Source organism: Toxotes jaculatrix, chromosome 13 (assembly GCF_017976425.1).
Source record: "Toxotes jaculatrix isolate fToxJac2 chromosome 13, fToxJac2.pri, whole genome shotgun sequence".
Taxonomy (NCBI): domain Eukaryota; kingdom Metazoa; phylum Chordata; class Actinopteri; family Toxotidae; genus Toxotes; species Toxotes jaculatrix.
The window spans coordinates 18,602,444-18,624,967 of NC_054406.1; the positions used below are offsets into that span (position 1 = coordinate 18,602,444).

General features: G+C 40.5%; 2 protein-coding genes across 3 annotated transcripts in view; one reads left to right on the forward strand and one right to left on the reverse strand.

Moving 5' to 3' along the window:
* Positions 1-13,078, forward strand: part of LOC121192113 (collagen alpha-1(IX) chain-like) — an 86,072-nt gene extending 72,994 nt beyond the window's left edge. Inside the window, exons 7-38 of the mRNA XM_041053676.1 lie at positions 1,818-1,835; positions 2,266-2,355; positions 2,457-2,492; positions 3,539-3,610; positions 3,909-3,953; positions 4,086-4,121; positions 4,242-4,265; positions 4,387-4,440; positions 5,469-5,540; positions 6,112-6,150; positions 6,310-6,366; positions 7,058-7,111; positions 7,369-7,422; positions 7,525-7,578; positions 7,753-7,806; positions 7,934-7,987; positions 8,074-8,127; positions 8,222-8,275; positions 8,712-8,765; positions 9,493-9,537; positions 9,700-9,753; positions 9,847-9,900; positions 10,097-10,150; positions 10,306-10,377; positions 10,474-10,509; positions 10,609-10,653; positions 10,761-10,793; positions 11,103-11,249; positions 11,591-11,645; positions 11,768-11,953; positions 12,478-12,564; positions 12,836-13,078. Of these exons, the coding sequence (XP_040909610.1) occupies positions 1,818-1,835; positions 2,266-2,355; positions 2,457-2,492; positions 3,539-3,610; positions 3,909-3,953; positions 4,086-4,121; positions 4,242-4,265; positions 4,387-4,440; positions 5,469-5,540; positions 6,112-6,150; positions 6,310-6,366; positions 7,058-7,111; positions 7,369-7,422; positions 7,525-7,578; positions 7,753-7,806; positions 7,934-7,987; positions 8,074-8,127; positions 8,222-8,275; positions 8,712-8,765; positions 9,493-9,537; positions 9,700-9,753; positions 9,847-9,900; positions 10,097-10,150; positions 10,306-10,377; positions 10,474-10,509; positions 10,609-10,653; positions 10,761-10,793; positions 11,103-11,249; positions 11,591-11,645; positions 11,768-11,953; positions 12,478-12,564; positions 12,836-13,041 (2,049 nt within the window). The 3' untranslated portion in view covers positions 13,042-13,078. The remainder of the gene's footprint in view (positions 1-1,817; positions 1,836-2,265; positions 2,356-2,456; positions 2,493-3,538; positions 3,611-3,908; positions 3,954-4,085; positions 4,122-4,241; positions 4,266-4,386; positions 4,441-5,468; positions 5,541-6,111; positions 6,151-6,309; positions 6,367-7,057; positions 7,112-7,368; positions 7,423-7,524; positions 7,579-7,752; positions 7,807-7,933; positions 7,988-8,073; positions 8,128-8,221; positions 8,276-8,711; positions 8,766-9,492; positions 9,538-9,699; positions 9,754-9,846; positions 9,901-10,096; positions 10,151-10,305; positions 10,378-10,473; positions 10,510-10,608; positions 10,654-10,760; positions 10,794-11,102; positions 11,250-11,590; positions 11,646-11,767; positions 11,954-12,477; positions 12,565-12,835) is intronic.
* Positions 13,079-14,594: 1,516 nt separating this feature from the next.
* The window catches only part of col22a1 (collagen, type XXII, alpha 1), a 51,955-nt gene continuing 44,025 nt past the window's right edge, over positions 14,595-22,524 (reverse strand). For both annotated transcript variants that reach the window (XM_041053653.1, XM_041053652.1), the window contains 8 exons: positions 20,576-20,647; positions 20,433-20,468; positions 20,271-20,315; positions 19,431-19,610; positions 19,238-19,304; positions 18,941-19,123; positions 17,849-17,926; positions 14,595-17,764 (listed from right to left, as the gene is read on the reverse strand). In XM_041053653.1, the coding sequence (XP_040909587.1) occupies positions 17,571-17,764; positions 17,849-17,926; positions 18,941-19,123; positions 19,238-19,304; positions 19,431-19,610; positions 20,271-20,315; positions 20,433-20,468; positions 20,576-20,647 (855 nt within the window). In that variant the 3' untranslated portion in view covers positions 14,595-17,570. The remainder of the gene's footprint in view (positions 17,765-17,848; positions 17,927-18,940; positions 19,124-19,237; positions 19,305-19,430; positions 19,611-20,270; positions 20,316-20,432; positions 20,469-20,575; positions 20,648-22,524) is intronic.

Consider the following 22,524-nt stretch of genomic DNA (forward strand, 5'->3'; position numbering starts at 1 on the left):
TAAATTCAGCACAGAATACAGCATGTACCACCTGTGTCGATGGCAGCTGGCACCTCCTGCAACATAAAAAAAAAACAAGTACACAAGTACCACATGTGGCCTACCACAAGAACAGGGTTTTACATGGTTACACACATAAGCTGTAATGATATCAATTTTTAAAAAAGTGATGAACACAATATAATGCAGTACAATGATTTATCAGGTTACATATGTTGTCCAGCCTAAAATAACTCTCTCTGGTGCAGGAACAAGCTGCTACTACTTGATAATCAGTTGACTGCCTGACCAGCTGCCTGCTGTTTAAGGCCATTAAAGGTGATTTTCCTCACCTTTGTTGCTAAGGAACAGACAGCAAACTGAACAAAGTGTAGTCTAAGAAAAAAAAAACAATTAATGGAAATAACTTGGATAGAGAAAAATCGCTTCAACTGTTAAAAGTTAGAAATGGAAGGTGTGTTCAGACAGAAAGAGAAGCAGATTTTTTGCCTCGCCTCATTTGCACAAATTTGATTACTGGGTGGTTTGTGTTGTCTGTGTTACTTTGCCCCAGACAGCCAGTACACTGTACAGACCTTAGCTAGAAGGTAGCTGGAAATGGATGCTGACTCAACTCTAGATGTTCCTGTTATTTCCCTCCAGTCTCCCTCCCTTTTTCCTCTTGTCTCTGTATGTTCATGAAGTAGCTACATAAAACCCACGAACAAGCCTGGATATCTTTCTAAAACTGAAATGTTTTGAACTTGGGTGTTTGTCAGTTCATGCAGCCCCAGGCAAATTTGCGTTCAGTCTCTTTCCACTGAATTTGTGTGGAATTGTGACACTTCTAAAATTATTATAAATCTAAAAAAAAACCTTTCCTCCGTCAGATGATTTCATGATTAAATAAGGTAATACTGAGTTTGTTATTGTAATTACCAGTTTCTGACTTGTCTGTGTCTTTCATGTCAACCAACCAAGTCAGAATTATGACAAGGAAAGATTTTTCTAAAGGCAGCTTTTGCCCCTTTGTAGTGTGGAAGTGGCTTTAAAGATGCCTCACATTAGCCATCAATCAAAGTAATGTCATCCAAATTTACTTGAAATAGTATTAAATTGTCAAAACACAGTATTTGCTAGCCTCAAATGACTAATTCTGCAATCAGACAACCATCTTGTCTGCAGGGAGTCTTTCAGCTTTAGGCCTATTAGGAACCATTCAACAGTGTAAACTAACTGGAAATCAGTGAAAAAGTATTTGATGGTAGAGAGACTGATTTACATATACAACCACAGGTATTCTGTTCTCAGAAAAGTTGGTACAAGTTGGGAAAAGTAAGGACAATGTTATCCTGACTCAAAAAGACACAAACATTGTGTTAGGTAGTGTGAGGTTTGTGGCACCTATGAATAATATTATCTTTCATTTCAGCGTAACTGTAGCACAATTAATGAGATTTCTGCCTCTGAGAAATACTAGTAGTCTGTAATGAAAATGCCACTCTGCTGTCTCTCATCTCTTTGTGTGTTAAGTCTGCAGTGCAGTGATTTAGGATCACCTGCAGAGTGTTTTTATTCAGTCACTTCTGAACGTCTGTATCAAGATGCAGACATTCCTACCCACTGTAGGCAGAGATGTTTCTTGGCCTGGTGCACTCTATTAGATTCAGGCTAACATCGGGAGTGCTGGTGGTACTACGGGCTGTGTATTCAAATGACAGCATGATACACTCACCACTGTGATTATGAACAGGTGCGCTTCTGCTGACACTTTTGGTGACGGTGGTGTGACTACTTTCACTAACTCTCCCTTTATCTGATTTCTCTTGCTTCTTCAGATGTATGCCAATGCTGAGGTATTTATTTTTCTACTCTACCTTCTTTTTGCTTTGTGATTTTTTAAGCCAATAATCTACTCCAGTGCTTTGATTGTCTAATTGCCTCAATGCTTTGTTCTATATCTAATTCATGGTGGTGGTTTAGTTTATTTTTTCCAGGTTTGTTTAAGTAGACATTCATAAATGTATGCACCATTTCACATGTGACCAGCAATGATGTCAGACTGTAAATCCATTTAGCACAAAGATATATGCAATAGAAGTGAACTGCCCACAGTTAGAAGCATGTCTGCAGGTTGTAACAGTGCATATTTCAGAGGCTCTATTTACAAGTATAACTTATCATTTCTGTATCTTAAGTCTCATCTTAAAATCTATATGCATAGTTCTTTTTCAATGGAGTCTTCAGTATATTTCCTATTTGCTGACTGGTTGTCTTTTTTCTCAGCCTGACAAATCACTCCAGGGCCCCCCAGGAGCCCCTGGCCCAGAGGGCCCTCGAGGGCCCCCAGGAGAAAATGGCAGAGATGGAAGAGATGTAAGTATTTCCTCTTTGATCACAGCCATTCTCTCTACAAATTTTTCTTTTTTTCTTTTTTTCTGCTTTCTTTGACTGTGTTGTTTTATTCACCTCCCCAGGGTCTTCCAGGGTCTCCTGGCAGTCCAGGCACTCCTGTAAGTATGAAATGCAAAACGATTCACTGACAAAACACTTGCAGACTGTTGATACATTCTCTTTGTGCCTTTAGTGTAGTTTACAGTTTGTTTGGCATCTGATGCTTCAGGGGAAAGATGCACTTTACCTCCATGTTTAAGCATTCACATAATTTCAAAACAGATTCGTCCTGGACAATGTGACTCAATGTACTACAATTTCTGTCCTGAGTCCCCAGTGCTAGTATTCCAATTAATGTTTACGCTGAAATTCCAATAAAGCTTTGTTGTCAACAAGTCAACATACATTTTGCAAATGTTTAAACCACACTACAGCTCTACACAGGTCTTTAAGCAAGGCCTTTAAGCCAGACTCGAACATATGGTGGGACAGGAAGCGAAGTCGTAATCTGCAGTGGATGTAGAGATCAATAGCGTATTACTGTAGTTTCTAGATCCATAATTTCTGTATCCCTTCTTCCAGAATTAAAACAACAACAACAACAACAACAAAGCTGCTTGACACAAAGTCACAAACATTTTCAAAGAAAGTTGTAGATTGCTAACAAAACCAACCATGGTGGGGTATTTACTTCAAGTAGGTGGTCACCATTTTCAAAGGCAGCCGAGTCATCAGCATAGGAAGGAAAGCAAATGTTATCATTCACTCTGCAACCTCTGTACAAATTTGCCTCTAGGATGCAGTGGACTGTATCTTGAATTGTTCTTCTCACAGACAACACAACAAACAGTCCGACACAATGTATTTGCACTGATACATAACAGACCTGAAAGAGGTGTTACTGATTGAACCTGAGGGTTAACTGGAGGCAGCGGGTTTACTGGTGTCTCTGTCATTTATCGAAGCTCTGTTCCCGTCTGGCTCATTTGTTATCTGCATAGCCTTACACAAGCTTGGCTTGTCGCTGACCTAAGAAACACTGAGAGCGGCCCACCTTCAATTGATTAAATGCTGACTCTCGCTGTCTCTGTGTATCTTAGCAACAGTGCGGGGAGATTCAGGAAGAAGATGAAGCTGTTTTATTCTTGTTGTGTCTGTTTCCTAGGGCAGCAAAGGAGAGCAGGGGGAGATTGGTCTTCCTGGACAGAGAGGCGTGCCTGGTCTTCCAGGAGCTGCTGTACGAAACATCATTCACTGACACACATTCTTTGTGATATCTGCCAGTACTGTACTGTGTGTATGATTGTGTGTGTCTCTGTGTGTACGCTTCCAGGCCCTATTTCTATTCTAAAAACAGATATGAGCAAAGTCAGGTTTACAGGAGTTAGTACGCACTTTCAGGACTAGTGATTAACTTTATGAATGAATCTAGTCAGTGCCAATGAAAGTTGTCACAAAGGTGTGTGTGTGCAGTGTGTATGACTGAGTGCATTTAATGTGTGATGTTTATTTGACCGTGTGGTTGTTGTCTGCAGGCTTCTCCTGGCCCAATGGGCCCCAGAGGGCCTGTAGGAGAGAGAGTGAGTAAACATTTTGATCACTTCAAAAGCATTCATTTGTATAAAAAAAATAATAATAATTTATCATTATTATTATTATTTTTTTTTTTAACATATAGTAACAATGTTACTGATTTATTTCTCTCCTTGCAGGGTCTTCCTGGCTTTCCTGGACCTCCAGGTCCTCCTGTAAGTGGGAAAACACTCTTGTTAAAGCAACATGCATGTAGATGACACTGTATTATGATTATGAAGAAGCTACTAAAACTTACACTTATTGTATATCTTGCTCTGTCTCTTGTTTCCCAGGGCCCAGCAAGTGAAGGACCTGCTGTATGTGTTTGTTACGTCTTCTGTGTTCTGTTTATTCTCAGACTTATACATAAGTGAAACTTATAAGCTTATCAGAAAATGTTCTGCTGCATTAACCGGTGTGTGTCTCTGTATTTAACAGGGACCACCAGGGAAACCAGGAATCCCAGGAGATGAAGGAAACATTGGGCCTGAGGTCAGATTCTAAATTGAAGCACACAAAAACACTTTTAAATTGAATAGATGCACCGACATGAAAGTAGTCAGTGGTGGAAAGTAATTAAGTACTTTTACACAAGTTCCACGTGAAACATTCAGAAAACCTTTGTTATTAATGACACCGGTGGCTGTTAAGTGAACTGCAGCCAGCTTCCTGTTGCTTGCTCAAGGTGCTTCACACTTAGGTAGGTGTGAGGGAGTATCCTTGGCATCAGCCAAAATTTGACTCAACACTGAACGCGACTGATTGGCATCATGTTTATAGCTGAGGTATTTAAAGTTACACTATTATTATAGTTTGACTATAAACTACATTTGATAATATAGACTATATCTGGCTCTCAAACACTGGCACAGTGCTAAAACAAAGTGTGGAAGTAGGTCTGACTACACAGGAACTTAATGCTTTTTTGAAACTGGATTTATAAAGCGTAATATCCCCATCAGCTTGATAATATAGTTCTTTTCACTCCATTACATGTATTTTACAGCTAAGATTTTATAGATTTCAAAGTATAATGCATTGTAAAAGTTTAAACTGGTGGTTTCCAACTTTTTTGGTTTGTGACTTCTTACGAAAACTGTCAGGATGGAGCTCTTCATCACGTTTCTGGACAGATCACGTTAGATTACTCCTGTGCACATCCGCTGAACCTTTAAAAAAAAAAAAAAAAAAATCAATAAAATTGCAAAACCCACTACACTGAAACCACAATTCCCTTTGATTTAATTTGAACAACAGATCCTCCTCAGGCAAGCCCTGTCCTATTTTTTTTTCTTTTATCTGTGACCCTTTCGTAATAACATATGGTTAAAACTAGCTCCATATGCTACAACAGTAATTATGTAATAACAGTTATGTAATATAAATATATATATATATACACCACCTACTAGGTTATCACTCAAAAAAAAAACAGTTTCCAAACAAGTTCTAAATAGATTTTTACAGCATCATAAAACTATTTGATATTTCTGTTCTGACAATATTTCTTGTACGTGCAGGGTCCACCTGGACCCAGAGGGGGACCCGGCATCCAAGGGCCTCCTGGCCCTCCTGGTCCACCAGGGCCTGTGGTAAGAACTAGATCTAACCCATGTTTGGATGACATCTACTAATTTATCCTTAATTTACCACATTTCATGTTTTCATAAATCTTATGCAGCCTTATGCACATGCAGATCTTTTGGATTTTCAGTTTTTGCCTATGTCATTTTTTAACTGACATTCAGACATTTGGAGAAAAAAGCCTCTTAAACAAAGTTTAGACACTGGAATGTGAAAATACTTCCTGGATCCTGTTGTGGCTGTCATCAGACATCCACAGACGCTCACTGTATCATGCCAAAGTTGGCAAGGTTGAATGATCAGTATCTGCATGCCTCTTAATTAAAGCTCAATATCAGCCACAATCTGTATATTGATCATCTGCTGTACAGCTGGAGCCCTAATCATCCTCACACTAGTCTGTCATCTCTATTTGGACACTCTTCAAGTGCTTCTAGTGCTCAGATTTCCATGTGAAATCATGAGTTTGTGATAATGTTGCATGCTACGGTCTCTTTTCTGGGAATCTCTGCTGTGGTGGACTAATGTGGACATCTAAACCCCCGCGGCTGTTTTAGATGTCACTCTGCTTTGTTCTAGGGACTGCCTGGTGCCAGCAATGAGGGAAGTGGGGAACCTGTGAGTGTTTTACTGTCTACCAAACACTACCAAATTTTTTCCCGGATGCATGGCAGTTGGTTTGGTGACAGGGAATTTCTTATCAGAATGAGTCATCGAGGACTTGGCTGTCGGGTGTGTCCCATGTCTCACTTCTGTCCTCTCTGTGTGTATTTGTAGTGTCCTGCTGCCTGCCCTGCTGGACCTCAGGGAATGGCTGGACTACCAGGGATGAAGGTGAGGAAGGTCAATGAAGGATGTTCAGTGATTTCATCACCCTGAAATCCAAAACTATAACCAAAATGTAAATGTAAATGTGAATTCAGTGGCTTCCTAAATTAAAATAATTGCTGTTTATTAGTTGACACAACAAGGTTATTTCTGTCCCTTAACACTATGTTCTGTTGCAAAATGGCATGGCTTTAAGAGTTGCCAGTCTTGGTTGCTCAGTCCACCATTTGGTCCACACTGAAATATCGTGACAGACATTGGATGGATTACCATTAAATTTTGTAGAGTCATTCATCGTCTCCAGAAGATGAACTAACTACTCAGGTGATCCCCTGGTTTTAGGCTGATATTCATAATTTCCAGTAACTGTCTTGACAGTCGTCAGGCCCAAATAGCATTTGTTTGCTACTTTGTTTAAATAACTGCCAAACTATTGATATGCCCATCAACACTGTCTCTATTATGAATTTCAATCCATGTAGATTTTATATTTTACATGTTAACATGCTGGCAGTGAGGGAAATTCACAGGTGAAGCCTCTGGCGTTCATTTAGGCTTTTTAATTTAAATTGGATTTTTTTTAAAAAAAAGGGGAAATCATAAATTGTGAATATAATAAGATATAATATATAATAAGATTCTAATATATTTGTATAAGTTATATAAAATTGTTGACTACATTCATTGTTACCTTTAGGGTCACAAAGGTATGGCTGGGGAGCCTGGAAAAGATGGATTGCCTGGAGAGAAGGTAAGTGAGATAGTGAGAACAGAAATATCTTTTCAAGAAAAGGAGGTTTATTTCCATTAACAGGTCATTTACCTTGACATTTGAGTCACTGTGTGCATTCTTATTTTTAGCAACAGGTCATATGTATAGAGAGAGATTGATGCCAAAAATAACTTGCTCATACAGTAATTGATGTGATTGCAGCCTATAAACTGCTTAATATGATTATCTCTCTTCTCACAATTTAATTAATTTGTTCTTGCTTATTTTTTCCACAGGGAGAATCTGGAGCACAAGGTGCCCAGGGACCACCAGGTCGCATGGGAGATGATGTAAGGGAACTCATTCCTTACAATTCATTGTATTATTATTGCATTATTACAGAGGAGAAGTGATATTTACAGTATATTTTAAATGCTCCTTTGTCATTGCAGGGTCAAAGAGGGCCCATTGGATTCCCTGGAGCTGCGGGAGAGAAGGGAGACAGAGTTAGTTAAACCAAAGCTTCATCACATTTAAAAAATATATTTAATAGATGTTTTTCATAAAAATGTTGGTGTTTGCAAAATGGCTCATACTCCAATAGTTCTTTGCAACAGTGATAATTCAAACATTTGTAAAATTATGTCTAGGGGTAAATACTGACTCCTCTATGTTCATAGGGTCCTCCTGGTTTCAATGGCGTCCCAGGACCCACTGGCCCGCCTGGAGCTCCTGTAAGCAGTCTCAGTTTCATCACTTCTACGTCCTCTGCTCTTTGACATTTCCTGTAACAACAAAAGGGCAGAAAGTGACTGAAAACTAGCTCTCCTGATGTATTTTTGATTTGATCTCTTCTCCCAGGGTGTGGAAGGAATCCGTGGACGTCAGGGCTTGCAGGGGTCCAAGGGTGACGATGTGAGTTCAAGACTTCTGGATTCTGTTGCATCGCATCACCTAAAACACTGTTTCAGTTTTGAGAACAATGCTTTGATTTTGATCAGGGAGCTGTGGGACCTCAAGGAGAGCAGGGACCTCCAGGGGAAAAAGGAGACGTTGTAAGTATGCTGGTTGCATTGTGGCTCATCCATTCTTTAGTACACCATTGTTTAGCCAGTGACTGGGTTATAATTGCATAGTGTGACATTACAGGGAGAGCCTGGAGCAGATGGCTTGGATGGACTTCCTGGAGCTGATGGCGCTAAGGTGACAGCCAATATTTTGTTCCAATATTCAATACAACATTTTCGCCTCCGAAAAAATTCCACATACTGAGTTTCAACAATTTTCATTTATTTATTTGACTTCTTAGAGTATAAATCCTGTGATACGATGTTTAAACCACCATGGCACACTAAAACTTACTTAACACACTTAATTGCAGCCTAAAGTTTGAACACCACGTGGGTGTGGCAGTGTCTGTTTATTGTGCTAACATTATCCACCATAAACTAGAGGTCATACCAGACCAAGAAATGTTGTGTCAGCAAAACCCATGTGGATACTGAACTGAGTTTATTGCATAAGGCTTTAAATGTTTATCTGTTAAGGAAGGTTGATTTGTTTGTCCTGTCCAAATGTGTACTATGTCCAAATGTGTAATATTATACTTGTATGCATAAACTGTGCATCTACCCAACAGGGAGAGCCTGGTACTCCTGGGGCTGTTGGTGTCAGGGGGATTGTGGGTATTCCGGTAAGTTCAACATCATTTATATTCATTGTGTTTCTATGACAGTTCTCATCAACTATATGTCATATTGCTAGTTATGAATTTGGAGCATTTTCTTTTTATTGCAAAGTAAGTGAACGCAGGGAAAATGAATAGAGGACAGAGCTCCTCTTTGAGCAAACACAGGAGGTCAGATAAATAAAACATGAAAGTCAAACAACCAGCAGGAAGGAAACTCTGATGCCAAGATCACGTCTACTAGTGCCTGTAAAGCTGTGAGGTGAGAGGCTAGAGATATGGCTTGAATGGTAAAACTGGCTCTAGAAACAGACTGCACTGTATTTTATACCCTTATCTCACAGTTTCCCCAAAGAAGATGTGCAGTCTTTTCTTATATTTCCACAAGGCAAAGTTTTTACATGATTTATCTGTGCTTATATAAACTACATACATTATTTTTGTATTTGGAAGTAAGAATATATTTTTGTCTTTTTTTTTGTCATGATATATTTAAAGGTAATGTAGATTAACCATTACACATAAGTCAGCACAGGTTTGTAAGAACTGAAAAAGCACCATTCCCTATTCACAACTGCAAGTAAAAAATGTAAATGTTTTTGATGCTACCTCATTGACTTTTTACTTTCAAATGCACACACACACTCACATCACATTCACAGGAATGAAGAGTGTAGCAGCAACGATACCTCAGTTTTCTGCTTCTTTTCATATGATGTGTTGTTGTTCTTAGGGCCTGCCAGGGAAGCAGGGAGTAGCCGGACCCCCTGGTGCAAAGGTAATTGGAATCATCTCGTATTTAATGAGGCATGTCCACAAAGTATATCCAAAATTTTATTGCGGCAGTAAACTTCAGAAGAACTCTCAGGCTGAATGTTTGAGCTGATAGAAATAACAATATGTGATAACTAATTCTGTGCCTTTCTTGTGGTGGATTCAGGGTGATACTGGTGCTGAGGGACCCATCGGGCCAGTTGGACTTCCCGGAAAGACTGTAAGATTACCCCATTAAACCTCCTATCATGCTCTTGTTATATTCATCTGTTGAGATTTTCAAACCCACCCAGAGCCATTTGTTTCCAAATAGGGTGAGCCTGGAAAAGATGGAGAAGATGGAAAACCTGGAGACAAAGGAGCAATTGTGAGTTCACATTTACTCTCCATTTATGTGGATGTGATTTTAAGTTTTCAGTTCACGTTTCTCTGTTGATTTCTGTATTTTAATGGATGCTTTAATGGATGCTGCCCTTTTTCCTATAGAGGTTTAAGGTACGTATTTCAAAGTGGATGTGTGAGCTGTAGCTGATGTCTTAACTGTATCTATAATCAATTTCCAGGGTGAGTCAGGAAAACAAGGACCAGTGGGGCCTGCAGGTCCTCCAGGCATCCAGGTGAGACATTATTATCATAAAATTCCATAAACTGATACTGATACAAATCAGCTCATGATGATGATGAAAAGATACCATAGAAACATTATTACCAGCATTTTAAAAAAATATAAAGTGTAAACCTGTATTGACAATATAAAATGTTGTATTTCAAGGGTGACAAAGGAGACAAAGGTGACACTGGTGCCAAAGGAATGAAGGGTCATACTGGACTCAAAGGCGATCAGGTTAGACAAATCTCTCTCTGCTACTTTAATACATCGATCATAATGAAAGTCTGCAGGTGCAGCAAAGTAAATAATGTTTTTCCATGTGTTGTCCAGGGACCTATGGGACCAGTGGGACCAAAGGGCAGTCTGGTAAGAACTAAAATAATCTCTGTGTTTGTTTAAATGTACCTGTGAATGACCTTTCACAGCCATTTCAACAGTCACTCACCATGTTACTCATTTGAACAGGGGGACACAGGTCTGGCAGGAGATCCTGGGGTGAAGGGAGACCAGGTACGTGGAGCTAAGCTTTGTCTTGAGAACTCGTATCTGTTGAAAACACAACAATACATTTCTGTTAGTGGATTTAAAGGAAATCAACAGAGCTTTGTATGTTGCAGGGTCCACCTGGTGTTCCTGGAATCAAAGGAGAGGTATAAAAAAAATCTACTGTCTGTTCTTCAGCCCACACTTTTGTTTCTGAAATGTTGCCTAACAATCTTTTCACATGGAAATAGATAATTACACAACTGTGCTGTAACACTTGCTATTTTGGTTTGCATTGTATATGAGTGTAATAATGTGAACTAGCTGATCTTGTGCCTTGTGTCTTGATGAAACCCCTACACATGTAATGGAAAGAAGAAATGAAGTACTGCTGGAAAAAAAAAACAGTAATGGCCATAGCTGTAGTCCTGTCAGTGTCAGAGTGAGGTGGTAATGGTTTGTTTTTTCAACCTAAGCGTGGAGAGAAGGGCCAAAGAGGAGCAGCAGGGATTGATGGCAGACCGGGCCAGCCAGGCCACGAGGGTTTGGCCGGTCCAATGGGAGCTCGAGGGCTGGAGGGAGAACCAGGCCTTCCTGGAGCACCAGGTCCCAGAGGTCTACCTGTAAGTTACAATTTGCTCAGATCTGAAGGATCTGATTTGAATCCTTTTTGTAACTAAACCCTGCCCACATGGCAGTCTAACCTCCATTTCACTGTAACTTTAACTTCGTCTTAGAGTTCTTGTAGCATGTAGACTGTTAGTATTATCATGTATAGAGATTTATTTACTTATTTATTTCTAATTTTTGCTTTTATGTCAGCATGATTCAGTTTGTGTATTCTGCTAATGCAGGCTATATGTGATAGATGATATCTACATTGACGGAAATTGTACAAATCTATAGTCTTGGCTGGAACAACTGTCAGTTACTTTGTTAAGTGTTAATGTTCCTGAATTCACAGGGCCCAAAAGTGAGTGACGAGAAGCTTCGGGAAATGTGCTCAGCCGTTGTAGAAGGTGCAGTTTGTTCACTTTAATTTGATCTTATCATTTCTTAACCCAAAACAAGTCTGTGTCATTACATCTAAATACTTGAAAATTCTTAGTGTTTTGAATTAATCTGTTCTCGGTCCATTTAGAGCAATTAGCAGAGTTAAAGAAAGAGCTTCTGAAGAAGCCAGCAGCCATTGGTGCCCCTGGCATCCCTGGACCAGCAGGACCTCCTGGCCCCCCTGGACCAGCTGGAGCAGCAGGAGCTCAAGGGCTGATGGGTCCCAAAGGCCCTCCAGGCTTCTTTGGACTACCAGGTGCACCAGGCAAGAGAGGTCCGTAAGCTTTTTCAAACCCATTCTCCACTACTCAGTACTGATCTCCAACAAAGCCAGTCCTCAAACAACCAAAGCTGCAGGCTTCAGCATTCATTAGAAAAGCCTTAAGTGGTTTGCAAATACTGTATGTGTTTCAGCAGCACAGTGATAGATAAGCTGTGCTGCTGTGATAGCTTTTTGCTTTTCCTTTATTTTCTTGGAAGGCATCCAGAGCTACAGTGAATGTACTGGCAAGAAATTAAATGAAGTCTTTTGAGAAAACAAGTCTGTGAGCCCCGGCAGTATGCCTTTGTCTTCACACTTCCACAGCACACTGAAAGAAGTCATCTACTGTGCTCTGTGGATAGAAGGGATTCACCCATGCATAACATTATACAATCAATGATTCGCTAAACAAGGCTGAATTAGAGTGGAGTCATTAAGTTCCCTAATTACATCCCCATAACTGTGAAAACAGTATGTCTCTCCATTTCATCTCAGCATTAATTTGTGCGTCCTCTATGTGCGCTTCTCTTCTGCAGGTGATGCTGGGGAAAAGGGAGACAAAGGAGACAAAGGAGAGGATGGGGTAGGAATCAAAGGAAGCCCAGGCGCGCCGGGTGCACCAGGTAAGGATTCATGTCATGACTCCAGCATATTCATATCTGCTGAGGGGAAACATTGGGTCATAAAAATGTTGAGACACAAATTTCTATTTCAATAATACAGAGGATGGAGCTGGTTGTGGACATGATTTTCAAAATGTGTTGTCAACTTTCATGGTCACAAACATTGGTCCTACAAACATTGATCTAATATATTTTTTTCCCCATTTTCAGTGAGCCCATGTTGGCTTGGATCTGTACTGTTATTTCAACTTGTTTTGTATCTCCACCTCAGGTGCACCAGGCGCCCCTGGCATTGGCAAGGATGGCAAAAATGGAGAACGTGGAGAGACAGGAAGTCCTGGTGTCCCAGGAGCAGCTGGTCCAAGGGGACCCTCAGGACCACCCGGCCTTTGTGACCCATCAACCTGTGGCCGAATTCCTACCTTACCTCTCTATATGGTCAGCGGAAAGAAATCTGCCAGCTACAAAAACCCATGAGACATCACAGCTCACTGACACATTCCAGATCTCATCCTCTCGTGACGAAGTTTAAGGGCCTCTCAGAAGTCGGATCGTGGAGATCTTTGGGAATTCTCAGATGTCCCCATCTGAACCACGGATCTAAGAGACACAAAGGAAAACAGGGACAAGACACAACTGTAGAATACTGTATAGATGTTTTAACTTGTTTGTGATTTTAGTGAAAGCTTATCTGAGGGTGCATATTCAAAGATAGCTGCTACTGATGCCAAAGCAACGTCCTCCACCTGACGACGGGCCCGCAGGCCCATGAGATGTCCGATTACAGCTGCTGACCCCTGACCTTCCTTAAGTATCTTCATCAAAGCATAATAAACCCTCATCAAAGCAAATACAAAAAAAAGAAAGGTACATCTCTCTGATTTCCACTTGCATGCATGTACTCTTTAATTTCTTGAATAAGCTCACAGAAGACATTTTCTCTAGTTCAATGTAACAGCAAATCAGGTGCCATTTTGACCCACTAATTCTCATTGCAGTCATGAGCCAATTAGGAACACAATTTGGTAGTGGAAGAGGTCTGCAGACCTGCAACAATGTGCCTTTTAATTTAGGATCCTAAATTTGTTTCACCTGATTTTGTCATATTAATGTTTTTTTTTTTTTTCAAACATTGTAATAAAGTGACATGTTTTGGATAGTGCTGAATTAAAACTGTCATTTACTCACAACACACAATCTCTCTTAAAGCGGCTGCAGCAATTGTGTGATATTTTAGGGAGTACTGAAGTTCAGAGTCACATTATTACACAGCATGATGAAGAGAATTAAGCAGATTGGTATTCACAAAGCAAGGTGGTCAATCAGTGAAATTGCACAGCCGCTCTACGGTAAAATGGTTTTGTATTGAAAACAAGGTCCCTAGGTTGTTATGGATATAATGTGGATTCAGGAGGGCATTTCACTGTTGCTTGGTTACAAAAGAAAGTCAACATCATCTCTACGGCTGTCTGCACAAAACAAATACATCCACAGATCAAATATGACCTTTACCAAGCTGCAGAAAAGAGTTAGCATAGCAGCCATCCCAAGGACATCCCTTTGATTTAATAGATCGTATCATGGCTTACAGCCAGTGAATTTTAAGCTGTGTGCATAAATGGAAGGATGCACAAGGTTCATAAAATTTGATTCAGCAAAAGATTAGGGATTAATTTACATATTCAGCTTACAGATATTAAACATGATGGATAGCAGAAGAACAGCTATACTTAAAAGGAACCTTAATTTAAATCTATAAGTGACAGAACTGAGCCGAATCCTGCAAATAGTCTGAATAAATGTTGTCATGACAAAAATCCATTTGTGATGTATATATTTAACATTCCTTTTTATGATAAATAATGGTTAAAGTCTATTTTTATTGAACACTTTGCACACCGTTGCCAGGACTACAACGATCTGTAAAGTCACAACAGGACTAGAGGGGCTGCATATAGTTTGAGCACCATGTTAAAAGAGAAGCCGGCACTAATTCAAAAAACATAGCAAAGCCTGTATTACAAAATGAATCTGTTCCATTCTTTATTATACAGTACAGTACATGTGTCTTTCCAATACTTACAATATGCTACTTATTTAAAATATTTTAGCACCAATTTATCAGGAAAAAAATGGGGAAACCCAGTTAATAAAATTTAGTTAATGCTTTAAAACACATTCGTATTGGTTCAAATTGTGAATAATTTATCAATATAACTTAAAAAAAAAAAAACTCAATCAGAAAAAAAAAAAGATAATTTGAATAATGAAAGATACATTTTTCATTATTCAAATAAGCTATTTTTTCTGATTGAATTGGCCTATATGCATTACAAAATACTAAGCTTTGTGTAGCAACTTACTATCCCACTCTGTAACACAGACTATTGGCTGTAACAAGCATTTACAAATCTAAGAAATACCAATACTGATACGGTTGGATTGTTCAATAGTAAACCACTGACAGAAAAGCAGCTAACAGGTATATTAAATGGCATGGCTGAAAGAGCAGGTCTTTCATTCCAATCCCGTTTATGGCCAAATTTGATTCTGAACTAACTGTACATTTGAACTTCACTGCATTTAAAGCTGCTCTCTACCACTTACAATGAAAACATGTAGCTGTGTGCCATAGCTGCAAACATTTGCAACTGTAGTTTTAGTGATGAATAAACATTTCTCAGGCACAAACAGGTGACAAACTAAAGGAAAATCATGTGAATCATATGCTAAAGCCTTCGCAGTCACAAGATATCAATCCAGTTGAACACCAGTGAGAGATTTTGGATGAATGTGTCAGACAGAAGTCTCCACCACCAACATCAAAATGACAAATGAAGGGATACCTTTATATTTGGAAGAAGGGTGTTCGTCATCCCTCCAGTAGAGTCCATGGACTTACAGAATCTATGCCAAGAAGCAATGAAGCTGTTCTGGTGAGACATGATGACCCAACACTTTACTAAGACACTTTATGTTGATTAAATGTACATGTACTGGTAAATGTTAAATTCAACCTTTTACTAACATAAGCAAATACTAGCCACCAAAACCTACCAGTCATACAAGACTGTATGACTGGTAGGTCATACAGTCTTAGGACTGTGTTGGCAGATTTTAGGAATAAAATCTGGCCCTCCATAAGGCAACCTGAGCAAGAGGTGATAAAAAGTATGACTGGCCCATTTAGCAATAACCTTTGACCTGTTGTTGCATTGAATGTCTTGACAAGCTCAAAAGCTCGCATGCATCCTTCTTCAGAATTAAACCCCCCCACTTTCCCTCTGCTTTTGTTCGTGTTTTTAAAAGGAAGACAAATGGGATAACTTTCGTGGAGGCTATTTACTAGGTTCTAGATGGCCAGTATGTCTGAGGTTGGGGAGAAGTGTAATTGGTCCATGAGGGACGTGAGGCAAAACATCTTTCAAATGGTTACCACAATGCTCTGGTCATCAGGATGCAGGGAAGCAGCTCTCCAATTTTAGGTTCCAGGGGACGAATAAGAAGCAATGTCTTTTCAGAGCAGGGCTGAGTAGCCCGGGCCCTGCCACTGCATACGCACTTAATAAAGCTCACTGAAGAGAAAGGAAGTGACACGTTTAGAGGAAGCAGTGTGAAACAAGCAGCTTTTCAAGAAAGGTGAACAAAAGGCAGCAATTATACCACCTCCTCAAAGCTGTTCACTGTTCAAGTCCATGCACACCTCAGAGAGAGAGAAAGGCCGAAGCCACTTCATTAAACATAAAAGTACAAATCTAACTGTGACACCTCTTCCTGTCTCGACTTCTGTCTTTTAGACTAAGGTTTAATAAGAATCCTGTGGGTGAACAAACAATTACACGGCATCTATAACTTATTCATACACCCCCTGTCGTTCATATTTTGGAAATGAATTTGAATGGCTTTCATTTCAAAATTAGATAAGATACAAATTCATACAAAATTGATAGCGCGGATACTGTGTTGTATTTTTTTGGGCAAATAACCAGAATTCAAATCTCTCCCAAAGCTTGAAAGAACATTGCCAAGACTCCAATTTATGGATTGTGACAGATGTAATTTTCACTGCCTCCAGTTTATTCCCAGAATAAAACCTTTCATTTCTATCTAAATAAATCCGACGTGTTTACTTTTAACAAACTGAGCAAATTTCCGATTTATTTAAAGGTGGATTTTCTCTGAAACTGATTCTGTTTTTCTGCCCGTCCTGGGCTGCTAATATGATCCAAAAACAGGGCTACATAAGAACACGGCTAACAGCTTGGAGGCAAGAAGTGCACAAATGTGGTCATTCATCACTCTCCACACTAACTCATTAACACTCCGCCTACACAAAATCACTATTGGTATTTGAGATTGTGCCTCACCCTGTCTGTCCTCCCCCCTTTCCAATCAGTGACAACAAAACAGATAATTCCCTTGATTGAGTAATTACCAGCTGAGTGGCAGAAGATCCCTAGCGAGAGATCAATTTAGTGAGCAGTAACTGACAGCGATGGCTTGACGTAGTACAGTGTGGGCTTCGAGGGGTAACTGATGCAAAATGGTGTGAGGGAGGAAAAAAAAAAAAAGGCCGTGATGCTGACATATTTCTGAAAAAAAAAAAAAAAATGCCTGGCTGTACGTTTGAGATAATTATTGATGAAACGATACAATATCAGAATCCCAAATCTTCACTCCCGATGGGGGTTTTAAGAGGAGGGAGCCGCATCATCCTTGTTATCTCCCTATATATTTTACAGCAAGCATGCAAATGAGGGGGGAAAAAAAACGCTTAGCTGCCCTCTTCACCCCATATTAAATCTTAAAAGTCCCCCGATGCTCAATCCCAATCCATCCCAAGCTTCATACCAAAAACAAACAAAACAAAGAATCTGACCGGCAGCACATATTGCTTCAGCCCTCCGTACTGAGGTTATCTTCAAAAGGAAAAGTTCTTGATTCAGACTGACACAACCAAGTTCATAAATACAGCTAGACTTCAAGCTCTTTGTGTCTCCTCTTTCTTAAGTCCCCTTGACGTTTTTGGTGTGGGGTCTTTGTGCCAGGCTGGCATAATAGGCACACTGGGTGGGGTCACATTGGCCAGGTGGACCCGGAGGTCCAGGCTGACCGTGGGGGCCGGGGTTTCCTGGCTCTCCCTGGGCTCCGGCTTGTCCTGGACTTCCATCCTTGCCATAACCAGGCAGACCGGCTGGACCTAGAACAGAAAGAGGAGCAATCAGGGACTAGGTGGAACCAACCTGATAATAATGAACATGGTGTGTAAGAGACTGGTTCCTACCTATCGGGCCAGGAGGGCCTTGCTCTCCTCGTTCACCAATACCAGGTTCTCCCTTCTCTCCTCTTGTTCCTTTCTCACCTGGAAAGGAACAGGAAAACAAAAACAGTCGGTATGATTTCTGCTCGTTATCAGCCCTTTTATTTATTAATGAACAATTCTGTACCACTGTGTGTTGAAATTGGTTTATGACATATAACATTTTAGGGAATTATACAACACACTGGGCCGTGGACAAAGTGAGTGGGAGTGAGAGCTTAGTCAGCAGATACACACAGCAGCTCTCTTTACTTCTCCAGTCTTTTAGTGTATGTGATTAAATGTGCAGTGCATGTGTCTTTAACTGTGGACAGCTAGTGAGCAAGTATTGTCCAAAAAGTTTGGACAGTGGAAAACCTTTGTTGATAGAGCTACAATGATTTGTCAGTTTTCAGAAAAACTGTTTGTCATTTTTTAAAATACCAAGTCTTCTCTGGTATTAGTTTCTTCGATGTAATGATTTTATGTTTGATATCATTGGAAGCTGAATACCTTTGGGTTTTTCACCGTTGGACAGACAAAACATTTGAAGACATAAGCCTGGACGTTAGTTGCAGCCTTAGTTTTGAAATAAATGGGAGGACTGTTTGGAACATCAGGAACATCCCTGTGTCTACGTGCCAAGCCTCTGTAGAACAGTCGTACTTAAAGTGTTTTTTTCTGTTGGCTTTACCTCATAGAGACATTTACCATACAAATATGTGAGAGGTATCAATCTTTTCATCTAACATTTGAAAAGAAAGAGAATAAACATGTTTCACAAAATGTCAAACTCTTCCTCTAAGTACAAATGTTCTTTCTTTTCTCTACTGTTTGATATAGATCATTCCAAGTCAGCCTTTTTTACGGTACTACATGATATTGTTTGCTGATAAGAAAGTGATTTCAATGACAAAATTCTCCTGGAGACACAAAGTTGCACCAATGATTGGAAACACTGACATTTGAAACGGTTCTGACTCAGCGAGAGCTGTGGCTCCATGAAGGAACAAAAACCTTAAACACTTCACACACACACAAGCAAGAACACTGATTCAGTACAAGTCTTTGTCCTACCTTTAGGGCCCATGGGTCCTCTAGGTCCTTCTCCTCCATTCTGCCCAGGCATGCCAGGCTCTCCAGGGGGGCCAGGTCGTCCAGGACCGCCGTCCTTACCTGGAGGGCCTGGAGGTCCTGGACGGCCGACTGTGCTCTTCACGTGGGCTGGCTGGATCTGAGCCATGAGGTAAGCCAATTTGGCTTTGACACAAAGGAAAAGGGACTTAAATCTCATCCTAAATTAGCCCAAACAGACCAGATAGCTCACTGAGATCTAGAGGCCGGATGAGACCCAAAAAGAAATCATCTCCTCACCATCTAATTGTTTTGCCAGCTCCTCCTGGATGAGCCGTCTCATCTGCTCCAGTGATACTGACTCTCCCTGAGACAACAAAGATGTTAATGATTAAGTCAGTTATTACTACCTAAACCTCAATCATCTGTGCATATTGCCGTGGCATCAACATTGTTTCATATTCTAATTATTTTTTTCATGGTTTTGACTCACCCTTGGGCCTGGGAGACCAGGGTTTCCTGAAGGTCCCTGTGGCCCAGGAGGTCCTATTTCTCCTGGTGGTCCTGACATGCCCATCATTCCTGTGTGGCCCTTTCTACCTGGGGGTCCAGGGTTTCCAGGCATACCTGGTTCTCCTGAATGTCCTTTATCTCCCTTTGTACCTGGGTCACCCTGGATTAGATAACAGAAAATGTACATTTTTAGGCTAGAAGTCCTTCAAAACAACTGATGGATAACTTAGAGTGAGGAAAACCATAAGAGACAAGTAGACTATGTTCCTTATGTACTCCCTACTCTGCACAAAAACATTTGTATTTACTTCTGTATTTGAATTTATACCAAAAACTGCTTCATTTTCTGAATTAAATTGTTATCTACTGCTATTTATTCCTACACTGTACTACTGTGAAGTCCATAAAATATACAATATATAAACCTATGCTGAACCATATCAACCTATGTTGAAACTGAGGCTGTGTTAATGATCCAGATGAAAATGAATAGTCAAGATAGAACAGGAGGATTTAACAATGGGAAAATATCAGTCAGAAGTGTATTAAGTTATGGTGCATATTTTTCTATTTAAAAAATGGTGGCTGTGTATTTAGAACAGATAAGTGCTAATGGTTCAAAAAATGAGAAAGCTATTAATAAGTCCTCTTGGCTTCCTGACATGCACTTTTGAGATGGTCCCTAACTTCAGGATGTTTTAACACTGACTGTTAAAAAAAATAAATATTGAATAAGGAGGTATTCCTTGTATCTGCAAACTTGGACAATAAAGCTGATTCTGGTTCAGATCATATATTTGTTTCCATCTCTAGAACTCACCCTATCTCCTTTGATGCCACGATCACCAGCTCTGCCTGGCATCCCCTACAGAGCAAAAACAGAAGATGTGAGCAAGAAAAAGAACAGTGAGCAGTAAATCATATGGGATCACATTATGATAAGACACGATACGATTCATCGGTGGTCTTAGGAGGTGCTCACCTGCTTCCCCTCTGGGCCAGCTGGACCAGATGGACCCTGGAGATAAAGACAACATCATTACCAACAGCTGCTCAAAATTTTGAAGCTGAAATTAATCTTTTAATCAAAACACCAAAAAAAAAAAAAAAACAACTCCCACTCACCGCAGGGCCTTTAGGCCCACTAAATCCTGGTAATCCTGGATTGCCAGCCTCTCCCTTGTCTCCCCTCAGACCCTGTGTGACAGCAGAGACATGGCTGTCCATCACATGGCACACACGTGGCATACTGTACTTGTATTCTAAAAGCCTTGCTCATTACTGAGGATTCAGCAAGATTAACATTTAGCTGTAGTTCTTATCAGCATGCAGCAGTGCCCTGGATAAAAATCTCATAAACCAATCTTGTGGTGGGACATGCCAGCTTGAAGAGATTAAAATTCATATTTACGAGGGACATGTGGGCCTGAAGACAAGCTGGTTATGGCAGCCTCAGGGTGCAGGAATTTTCTAATGTTTGCAGAAATCAAAGCATGTCTATGCACTCACTACATCGCTCTTTCTTTGCATGGCAGATTTGGCCATCTGAAAACATTTCTGGCAATATCTGATCCTGCCTCTAAATATCTACACCCTCCCGTGAAATCACTCTCTATCTCTGCTTCTAACCTTTCTGCATCTGGTTCCCGCCCTCCCCCCTCCTCCAGGCTATTTCGGATCATCTGCTCCCTCTGCTGACTGATATCATAGACTCCTCTCTGATATCTGGCTGCATATCGTCTGCCCTCCAGTTAACAGCAGTAACTCCTCTTCCCAATAAAGCATCCTTCAGCCCACGGATCAGTGTGCAGCTCCTTCTATTTCTCTCCAAAACATTCTGTTGCGGATAATACCAAAAAAAAAAAAAAAAAAAACTTCTATCTTACAGGTCTCACAAGATCTCCATCTTTATTTGCTGCATTTTATTTCCCTTACAAATGATATCTGTTATGATGACCTCTGCATTGTGCCCCCCTCCCTCTTCTTCATCCACAGTCCCAGCATCCCTCTATAAACTCCCTGATCACTGAACCTTCACACACTTTAATTAACCTCATCAGTGTGCACAGCGAAATTGAGAGAGTCCATAGAGTACAAGGGCTCCAATTTCTTTATGAGGACGGGGACAGCACTTTGAAATGACATGTTACCGGGGCCGAGTCCTTCCTGTGGCCAGTAAAGTTTGCCCTGGATTGAAATGTGCAAAGCTCATTTATAAAAAGCTGATGTCATGTGTTGCTGTGCACGTAACAACTGACATCACAGGCCTGACAGGCATGTTACCCATCGACGCTGCTTCCTGTTTGACTGTTGTGCAATTTACATGCAGACAGCGTAGCTAAAACACACTGCAAAATATAAATCCAAGTGCTGAATCAACAGCAGCCAGTGTTGTTTCTTGTTTTTTGGATAGACACATTACTAGTGAGCAAAACAGAGGAACTATTGGACATGGACAAGTCAAAAATTTACTCTTAGGTTTGATGTGATTTTCCATCTATTCAATTAAAATTAAGAGTGTCTGTTAATGCCATTTGTAAAGATGATAATGTTTATAGCTTTCCTCCTGATCCTCACACGCTCAGCGTCACCCTGGCATGAAGGCCGACGCCTCGGAAATCGAGGACAACCTTGACAAAACTGAGCTTTTTTCCCCTGATAGATGCTGCCCTCCCTGTCCACCGACATGACTTTGTTTGCATTCTGCATCATCAGATGATTTGGACCTGTTGTCACCAGGGACTCTGCGTAGCTATTTGTCTAAGAATGTGCTTTTAAAACCTCTACAAGACACACAAACCTACTTAGGGAATTATAGGCCTTGCGCCTCTTGGAGACAGTCCACCACAACCTGATCCCTGTGCTCTGATATTACTTGGCAATCAGTTTTCTCCTACTGGCAGCAACCTGGTCAACTCCTTTCAATCCTACCTCTCCTGGGGGGAAAGTGATGTTCCCACTCCAGTCAGGGCAACATTTACTCCAATCTTCCATCATAACCTGACAGCTCATCTGTTCAAGAAATACTTCACATCCTCCTCTCGCCTTCAGTTACATCCCACATACAGTAACTG